The 10637-nt window shown below is 37.0% G+C and overlaps 1 protein-coding gene across 9 annotated transcripts in view; it reads left to right on the forward strand.

Annotated features, from left to right (window-relative positions):
* INPP4B (inositol polyphosphate-4-phosphatase type II B) overlaps window positions 1-6901 on the forward strand; it is a 778175-nt gene extending 771274 nt beyond the window's left edge. For 5 of the 9 annotated variants that reach the window (XM_086704167.1, XM_086704166.1, XM_086704173.1 and 2 more), the window contains one exon: window positions 4212-5579. In XM_086704167.1, coding sequence (XP_086560293.1) covers window positions 4212-4386 — 175 coding nt within the window. In that variant the 3' untranslated portion in view covers window positions 4387-5579. Of the gene's footprint in view, window positions 1-4211; window positions 5580-5619; window positions 5943-6646 lie in introns of those variants that run through there. The other 4 variants (XM_086704171.1, XM_086704175.1, XM_086704169.1 and 1 more) reach the window with 4 other exon arrangements.
* Window positions 6902-10637: the final 3736 nt, after the last annotated feature.

Genomic DNA, 10637 nt, shown 5'->3' on the forward strand with positions numbered 1-10637 from the left:
CACTATCACTTCCTGGTTATTGGGCTCTGATGTTCTCTAGTTCATAGCACGCCACCCTGCCCTACCCCCACAACACAGCCGCCCCCCGCCCCCGCCCCAGCAAAAATATCTTGTCTGGATATGCATGCAGGGTCCTATGGGGAGGAACCACACTCCTCTGAGTGCATGTTTTGCTTACTACTTCTCTTTCTTTTATACCACCTTGTCCATGATAGTTAGAAACTCCATGACCCAGACATTCAAAGCTATAACATAGTCTTATGTCGTCTGAGTAATTTCTGCATTAGGGGCTTTTCCTATAGTCTACATAATATATTTTGAATTAGATTCTGAAATCCAGTTAGAATGAAGAAACCATTTAAAGAAAAAATTTGTTTAATGTTATTATTTATTTTTGAGAGACAGAGAGAGAGAGGGATAGACCATGAGTGGGGGAGGGACAGAAAAGGAGACACAGAATCCGGAGTAGGCTCCAGGCTCCAAGCCATCAGCACAGAGCCGGATGTGGGGCTGGGATTCGTGAACCATGAGATCATGACCTGAGCCAAAATCAGACGCTTAACTGAATGAGCCACCCAGGTACCCCAGAAGAAACCATTTTAAATGTGGTTGGTGTTCCAGGGGCCACAAAACCTAATCTTGCTTCTAGGCCAATGGAAATTATCTCACCTTTGATATCCTTTTATTAAAATTTTCCCTACATGTAAATAATTGCACAGTTTGTTTGTTTTTTAAGTCCTGGAAATATACTTTTAATATTTTAATTATAAATTAAATTTTTGGAAAGCTTTGGTAGATAATTTGACATTTAAGTGTATTTTAGAATTTAAATTTCATGGCCTGGATCTAAACTGAAAACAAGAAGTCCTTTCCCCTTATTTTATCAGACTGTCATATAAGCAAACTGGAAAGCAGGGAAAGTATATTCTCAACATCCTTTCCTTGCAATTGCTGTTGTAAAGCATGGAAAAGGCCTTCAAATTTAGCTTCTTATCTATAAAATGTGCACTTCAACTTGAAGATTTTTTAAAGTCACTTTTACATATGAGAATCTATGATTCTATGATTTCTGTTCCACTTTCAAAGTTCTTATTGATGCCAGACCTACATTACATTCAGTTTTACACAGATCTGCCAGCTTAAAATCTGACACAATCCAGCAATCTAGGGCCTGAAACAAGGTGCTTTATTAAGATCAATGTATTACATGAATGTAGATGCAAATAGAGCTCTATAAACTATTGGCTCTAAAATCTTGGCTCATAATTTCACGATGGTGTACCCATAGCTCCAAACTTGGATATAATTAGATGTGAAATGGTCTCATTTTAGCATGGAAGAAATCAGCTTCCTGGTCAGAAGGAAGTATTTTTCAATTCAGTTTTGACTGGGAATTTTCCTTTGAGGGAGCTTGAAGGGCTATAGTGGTTAAAAGAATAAAATATCAAATAGCAAAACTCTTCATGAATAATTACCCAGCAGGAGAAGATAAGAAGACTATAAATTTTGTTTTTAGAGCTTTGCATGGTTTAAGAGTATACCTGCAGTGGGGGGGGGGGGGGGGTCGTGATCTATGATACAGCAGTAGTCACTGACAGAAAAGAGGGGGGAAATCTGCAAATATCATCAAGCTATGCACATTGGGTTTCATTTAAGGAAATGTCTCCTCATGTAGGCAGTGGTGTATTTAAAAGTAAGACATTTCCTTTTACTTGTTTTTGAGTGATTGCTCTGCGACAGGTCTTTAAAGAAAAAAAAATCATTTTCTATCCTGCAGATTCAGTAACTGCCCTTAAATGACTGATCATGTCGCATTTTCAGTGGAGACAACATTGTGATTTGCTTCCATGGTGATCTACCAACGATGGCTAAAACTAATGACTCTGGATTGTCAGGGTACCTTGTAAGGTGGCCACTAATTTGTTATTTTTCATAATCTGCTGGTGAGGAAATTACTAATATTATTCAACACATCCTTTGCAGTTTACACTTGCAGAGTGCTTAAAAATTCATTTGTGGTTATGAAGAAATGACCATTTGAGCTATTCTTAGCAGAAAGCAAGGAAACAGTGCCAAGAGTACCCTTCTCCACATTATGACATAATCGGGGGCCTTGGGCTTTAACTTGTATGACAGCCGATAGGCCATGTTACTTTCAATTCTAGCTGAATAATAGAATTATTGTGTGTGAGGCATTTTTAATGTATTAATCTAATCTCCAGAGATTGAAGTTAGTAAACAGCAAAGTAATTCAATTATAAAATTGTCCTTCCAGAAACAAAACCAAAAAGTAACAATGCAACCTTTTAATTTAGTAATTTTCACTTTGAAGGCATATTTGGCAGACAGACTGGAAAGTATTAAATGGGCTCTGGCAGTTGTTTAAAAAAAAAAAGCCACCTAGTATAAATTAGTCCACTGTATTTGGATTAAGGACTGTTATAAAATCCTTTCAACTTACTTTTCGGCCAATAGTGTACTCCTCAGCCAGAGCCCATGTACAGGTGGCCCCACTGGGAAAGAGAGAGTATGTCTATACTATTATAGTATTATGTTGATAGATTGTGGTTAATATTTAACCTAAATTTCTAATCAGAATGTAATATTTGTAATATGATTGATAGATGAGAGAGAGAAAGAGATTGATTGATTTAGGAGACTATATTTCTTTGATGGGGAACACTGGAGAGGAACCAAGGTTACAACAAAATTAAGATTTGCTACAGATAACTTTCACCTTAAAACTGCACAGGAGGGAATGTTAGTGATACTAGAGAAATAATTTTGGGCAAAGAAGCTTTTCTGAATCACAAGGATATCAATTCTTTAAAACCCACAGCGTATTTCCTACCTAACGTGCCGTAGAATGTTGAACAAGTAACTGGGTTACTCATACAATTGATGATAGGAATTATGCAGGTCCAGAATAACTCTTCTTTAGCTCAACAAGCCATTTGTTTTTCAGATAAGCCTCTATTTCACTTTGTCACTGGCTCCATAGTCCTTAGGTTTTACCAAAGAACAAGTATAACATGGGCACAGCATAACATGATTGATTTGATGCTTTAAACTAAGTCAGATAAATGTTCAAAGTAATTATGATTGCTACTGGGCCAAATGTGGCCAGTAATGTGGTCAAATGCCTCGTCAAGAATGTCTGTGCAGCAAGTTTTCAGGGGCTGCAAGTGGTTGAAAGGGGGCTATGGAAGCTAAGGGGCTTGCTTGCAGGGCACTCTTCATGAGACTGAGTAACAACCAGTTTTCTGTCTCAAAACCTGGAGGAGCTGATAAAGATCAAACCACTCCTTAACAACTGACTGTGATTGAAATTCTGAATACTCTGAATACTGATGAAATACAACATAGAAAAGAATTTTTATTTTCAGCATATATCAGTATGGCGTATTTCAGACTTGCCATAATTGGAGCTGCCTTTAAGCCCAATTACAAATGCCCATTTTTTACTCACACAGAAAATCTTTTCTTTCCCGGAGAATCACTCTGCAATATGGATCTCTTTTAAGACCAGGAGTCCCTTGGAGATAGATTTGGCCTCATCTAAGTTAAGATGAGCAGCAGAAAACATAGTTTATGAGCTGAACTAACAGAAGGACGCTGAGTCGGGGTTTGTTAAACTAATCGTATGGCTGGCAAAGGATGACATATCAGATGTTTCATTCATTTTAAATACCAAACCATTTCCATAAATCACTTTTATAGCCTTAAATACATTATGTAAGTATAGTAACATTAGATGGTGTGTTTAAATGTGCCAGGCATGTCCGTTTGCTTCTCTCCATACTGTGTTTCTCTTCTTATTTTCCAAAGATGTATTTATCAGATTATTTTTATGGGTCCATATTTTAGTTTTATTCATGTAGTCTTGTTGATTGGTGCTGTTATGTTTATTTGATTCTTCCTTGTACATACACATTCAACTCATGTGAGTATCATAGTGTCTCTTCTTGCACAAAAAAAAAAAAAAAAAAGAATCTTCTTTTTTAATACATTTGTCAATGTAGGACAGTAAGAAAATAATACACAGATGCATTTGGGGCTATTTAGCATAAAAACTCCATCTGAAACAGTTGTATTCTATAAAATAATGTGTTGAATTTCAGGATATTTAAGGTTGAGTTTCTTTACTGTGTGAATGCTATACTATTTTCTTTTCTCCCCTGACTCCCCGCCCCCCCCTCCCTGTTTAACAGCAGACAAACCCAGGGAGCACTGAGTGAATCCGATGATCCTGAAACAGGCTGTCTAACTGATAACAAGCCAACTTCTCGACACTTCTATCCTGTCGCCTTGCTGCTTGTCAGCTCACACCTGTTAGTTGTGTGGCTTATTTTAAGTCTTGCATTACTATTAGCCAAATACCAATAAGTTTTATGTTGTATTCCTTTCTTTTCTACAAATGACAATGGACTTTAAATTATGGGGACAATGCTGTAATATTTCTACATTTTCAGATTCACAGAATTTAAAAAAAAATGTTTGAAATGTGTTTTGTTTGTTTTTCCTAAAATCTAAAGAAGAAGTACTATGCATTAAGTGAATTATTTTGCTCTTTCGTTCATGGAAAAGTGTTTCCCACTGTTAACCAACTCAAAAGAATTTTTAAATTTCTGTCTTTGGAGTAAGACAAAGAACAGAATCCTGAAAGCTTGAAGTTCTGCACCTCCTGTTTCTCTTCCCATTCAATTTATTCAAGACAATTAAGAATGAATTTGCACAATGCACTGAAACCCTGAGTCAAGTCTTAGAGATGTGGGAGGTTCGAGACTTTATTTCCACTGTGCTAACATCCTTGTTGCCATCAGCTGACAGAACCTTCTGTTTGATTTCTTAATCTGTTAGTTATGTTGGTTCTTTGCTTCAATTTACCCTTTTCTGTCCAGTAATTTGATGGAGAGAATGGCTATTTATGTTTTGTAATTAAATTAACCTGTTTGTAACTCTTGTTTGGGTTGATTTGGCTCTCAGAGTACTTTTCTATTCTTAACAAGGTCTTGTTTGTGTCTTACACGCCATTTTCAGCCCCTGTGACTTTTGTACTGTCTGTGCACAAGCACCCTTCCTTTATAAAGCAGAGACTTGGACCAGGCTGTTCAGAAAGCCATTTTTCTCTTCGTTGCACAGCTAAAATAATGAAGTAAAATAGAGATGAAATTTTCCTTTGAAATCTATAGGGCCAGACTTAATAAATTAAATGCCTTATTCCTAGAACCTGCATCCTTAGGGCTACATGTAGATCTTAATGTGTTTTAAAGAGACTGACATTAATTTATGGAAAAGTTATAAAAAGGCAGATATATTTATGAAACTAAAGTGAAGCTGTATTGTGGAGCAAATTATATTTAAAGCGTTTATTAAACCTTAAATATCTGTTAAGAGCAAAGAGACTTTAATCATCTCCTTCTGAGGGCAATAATGGTATTGGGCCTGGCCTAGGATTTAATTTTGTAAGATGTATCATCATTTGTGAAAAAAAAAAAAATGTAGAGTTGAATCTTTGTTATTTTTACTTGGACTGTTGCTGCAACTCTGCATTGAACAAATAAAGCATATTTATTTATTCCGTGTTTCATGAAGTTGTACTTTTTCCCCTTTCACCAGAGAAGGATGCCGCATAGAGAATGTTCTGAAGAATATCAAATGCAGAAAGTATGCTTTCAACATGCTACAGCTGCTGGCTTTCCCCAAGTACTACCGACCTCCAGAGGGGACTTATGGAAAAGCTGACACCTAACTTTACCAACATGTAAATAACCAGGAACACAATTACGCTTCAGTCGGATAATCTCCACCTTTCTAAACTGTTTTATTGTCACGAGTTTGTGGAGGGAGCTGATCAGGGATGTTTGCCCAAATCTAGGAATTACTCGAATTAGGTCTTAGCATATTAGTCTGAAAGAAATCCATTAAAAAATCTCCAGGAACATTGTGATTCTAGTTCTCGCTTCTACGCGGTGCCCCTCGCAGGCTGAGGTCAGCTCAGGATGTGTACATTTCATTCATGGTGTCCTTTAGTGGAAGGCACTGATTCTGAGGAAACGTAGGTTGCTGCAGGAGGAGTACAGGTGACTCATAGAGGGGCGCTTGACCTCCAGAATGAACACAGGAGAGTGTAAAGGAGAGAGGGACTCAGACATAGTATTTCACAGCCTTTCTCACGAGTAACCTTAGAGCCCATTTGTGGTATTTGGAAAATATCTTTCTAGGGAATTAAAATTCGGTAGCATCAACGCATGATGTTGACGGCAGAAGCAGGTTGCCGGTGTGCTTTTTAAAGACTGTGGTCCTGGGGCGCCTGGGTGGCGCAGTCGGTTAAGCGTCCGACTTCAACCAGGTCACGATCTCGCGGTCCGTGAGTTCGAGCCCCGCATCAGGCTCTGGGCTGATGGCTCAGAGCCTGGAGCCTGTTTCCGATTCTGTGTCTCCCTCTCTCTCTGCCCCTCGCCCGTTCATGCTCTGTCTCTCTCTGTCCCAAAAATAAATAAACGTTGAAAAAAAAAAAAAAAAAAAAGACTGTGGTCCTCCAGGCGAGACATAACCAGTCCTCCGGAACAGGTAGATGACAGTGTTAGCAACTCAGTGGAGATACTTTTCAATAACATGGTATCTTTTCTAAACTCTGACACAGGTTGTATGGTGATAAAGTTGTATAGTAGAAAAATACCGTGAGGAACTAAAACTGCAAGAAAACGAAAGCTGATCACCCTGCTGATGTTAAACATGAAAATCCCCGTCAGCCTGAACTTTGTGTAGCCAAGTTCATAAAAGTCCAAAAAATATCTTCGTGATGTTTTCCAATAGTCATCTTGCTACAGAATATAGATGGTGGAATCTGCGTTGTCTGGCATAGATTACTACGTGTGAATAAACATTTTAAGACATATGCAACCATAGCTAATGATAAACCAAAATAATTGTTTCTGTTGACTTCAATTTCCAAATCACACCAGCATAGGTTTTCCAATATTCCAAATTAGAAATTGCTGTAGAGATTATCTTGTATAATGTCATTATAAATGGGTAAATTAAAGCACGAGGAAGATATGCCCCCAATAATCCAGCTAGATAATTTTAGAACCATGATTATAATCTCTTCTTACCTTCCTAGCCTGTGCCATGCTAAAAATGCATGAAAATTATGGGAGAATGCTAGTTAGTTAAATAAAAATTGTCATTTATTGCTGGAATTAAACCTTAGAGTACAACAGTCTGAAAAAATGAAACCTATTTTCTCCAGATGTTGAGTTTATTCTTTCTCCTCACTCATTGGAAGAGTATGACATCCAGAGCATAAATCTACCCTTTGGATATGCCAGAGGCTTGTTACATAGATGTCTCTTGGCTGTGACCACATTCAGTGGATAATATTATGGGGCTTTCCATAGCTAGTGTGACAGCTTCTTGGCTAAGATATCTGTTGACTAAGGACTCCAAACAGATCTCTAGGCTCATGTAGGGTTTTCAGATTACTACAAATTTTAGATAACTGTTTTGGGCTTTGAATACTAGAATTATCAATCCAGATTTTAGCTAATGATTTGCGGGCATTATATTTGAGACCATTGACAAACAATTCATAGCCTTCTTAATAAAAAGTGGCTGTATACTATAGATCTATTCACAAAGTTTTTGGTGTTCTCCCTTATATTTCATTCTCCCTTTCAATGATTAGACATAACTTTTGAATTGTTCAGTTTAATTTGAAAATGGTAGGATTTGGGGTTATTTTTATTATCCCATTGAATTTAAGGTAAAGAGGTTGGGATGACAGAGGTTTCCTCGAATAACAATGAAGCCTCATTCAGTATGTCAGAGTGGTCTGGGTTCCAAAAGACCTTAAGTGAAAATGTATCATCTTATAAACGGTATAATTTTTGTCTGTATTTTTAAAAATGAAAACTCTTGACTCAAATCTGGAAAAAAAAAAACTTATTAAATGGAGGGCCAACAGTAGGGTTTTCTATTTGGGGGAAGATATTTCAAAGATTTTTTTTTTTCTTTTGAAAAGTACTAATATAGAAGTCTTAAAGGCTAGAGTTTACTGTAATACAAATGCATAGAAGTTTTCATTTATTATTAGCATAGTCATCTGCATTTCCCTATATGAAGCCTGTATTTGTACATACTTTTAAAAGTGGATTTAGGGGCGCCTGGGTGGCTTGGTCGGTTAAGCATCCGACTTCGGCTCAGGTCATGATCTCACCGTCTGTGAGTTCGAGCCCCGCGTCGGGCTCTGTGCTGACAGCTCAGAGCCTGGAGCCTGCTTCAGATTCTGTGTCTCCCTGTCTCTCTGCCCCTCCCCTGTTCATGCTCTGTCTCTCTCTGTCTCAAAAATAAATAAACGTTAAAAAAAAATTTTAAAAAAAAGTGGATTTCATCAAGAAAATTCATGTTTTGTGTCAACAACAATATTGCTCCTTTCCTGAGAGATATTCTAACTATTCTTAGCAATCCACTTCACTATTTCTTTTTTCTTAATTTTTTTTAATGTTTATTTATTTTTGAAGGAGAGAGAGACAGAGCGTGAGCGGGGAAGGGGTGAAAGGGAGGGAGACGCAGAATCTGAAGCAGGCTCCAGGCTCTGAGCTATCAGTGCAGAGCCGGATGTGGGGCTCGAACTTATGAGCTGCGAGATCATGACCTGAGCCGAGGTTGGGCATTCAACCAACTGAGCCATCCAGGTGCCCCCCACTTCACTATGTCTTAAGTTATTATGGTTTTCTAAATCAAAGAGCAAATGTTAAAAAGTTTTAAAATCTCCTTTGTACAAACACAGTCTAATCATCCTTTTCTCTATTTTTATTTAAAAGATAACACCAGCAGGCCTATTTCAAGAGATCAGATTGACTCAGAAACTGAACCAAGGAAATGACATTTCCAAACAAGATAATTTATTTTTGCTAAAAATATGTTTCCCCTCTAATGATATCAAATGTACATATCAATTCCATATTAGCTCTTCTGCAGGGTTCTGCAGAAAACATGTTTAAAAACAAGGGAAGGTAAAATCTTGATTATGTTTGACCTGGCTACAAAAAAACCCAGAGACTGAAAATGTTCCACAAGACAGCTAAACATAAAAGTTTCAGATATTTGATTGAAGCCAAGCCACACTTGGATGCATTCATTCATTTATTTCTTGTGTGTTTTTTTTTTTTTTTTTTTTGTTTTTGTTTTTCTTGTTAATATTGTCTCTGACTTTGTCTACACCCTGCCAAAACAATCCTTTGATGTTTGGTGACTCCAGCCATCCAGAGTCAGAGCAACCATTTGATCCTGCTGACAAATTGTGCTAAAATGCCCACTCACCTAATTAGAGCAGTATGCCATGTGACTAACCTCCAGCTCTTACTTTATCAGACTAACTCCTGTTTTTCTGAAAAACTGTGAGGTCTTAAAAACTAGTAAATGGAGGAAGGATACTTTCCTTTTTTTTCTCCCCCCTCAACTAAATATAGTATTTTGCATAAAATTTCACGATGGAAAAGAAAAAGATTTATATGGAGTACTACCTTTCCTCTCAACAAATCAAGCCCCTCATGTCAACAAGTATGGTACATGCCAAGGAGAAAGCATACCAGTGATGTGCTAGAACTGGCTTCAGCAGACTCATGAGAGTTGATCACTGAATTTTCAAGAATTTTGTAAGCCAGTTGTTAAACACACCGTCATTAAATATTAAATTATCAAAAGCAATTGAATAAATCTTATTAAAAACAAAGATAATAATGAAAACCTACCACTTCATAATTATTTCCCTTCATATTACTCTTTATCTGTGCTTTTGAGGTTATTTATGTCAATTGTACGTACGCAGTGGAAACACTATTATCATGTTCTGTGCATCTCTTCTTGACTCCACACCCAGTAGCATTGTGTGGGTAGCTTGAAATTGACCACAGTGGGAGTATGTACACCAAAGAAATTACCAAATGCTACAAACCGGGACCTTTAATTTCTGAAAAGCCAGGTGTTAAACATTTACCAGCACACAACTGAAAGTCACCATCACTTTTTCTCCGGCAAATAACAAATAATTGGAAGCAGTATAAAGTTATTCATATGGTATTAAATTCAACCAGTCACCTTCAGATGGCTACAACTTTGTTTTGGTTTTTACCCTTTTTGAAAGATACCTATTAGACTATAAGTAATATTTGACATTTATATTTTATTTGTAATTAAATTATTTAATCATATAGACACATTCAAAAATGTATCTCTCTTGATGTTCTGCAAGGGAAATCTTAGCAATGCATCTTTAGTGTAAGCAATAACAGCGGCTGAATTCAGGGAAATGTTAGCCTAATTATAGCACCACTGAAAATGTGCTTCAGTACAAATTTTTAAGTTTATAATTTTAGCACTTCCTAAAAGCAGGAAAAACAGTAACATATTACTGTGTTCAGATTCTAATAAATGTAGTTTGGTTGAAACCCAAACTGTTAAGCAAATTGAACTGTGGCGGTATGCTAAAACACCGCAGATGTTTTAGATGTTTGCTTTCCAAATACGGTGGCGTATCAATTGTTTAATTCAATATCAAGGGCACCTTTTGTAACCCTTAGGAAATAAGTTAACGTTTATTACGGATTTAAGAAACTGGCCTAAGTTACAGC

Source organism: Puma concolor, chromosome B1, assembly GCF_028749965.1.
Source record: "Puma concolor isolate L17-30 chromosome B1, mPumCon1.1.hap2, whole genome shotgun sequence".
Classification (NCBI taxonomy): domain Eukaryota; kingdom Metazoa; phylum Chordata; class Mammalia; order Carnivora; family Felidae; genus Puma; species Puma concolor.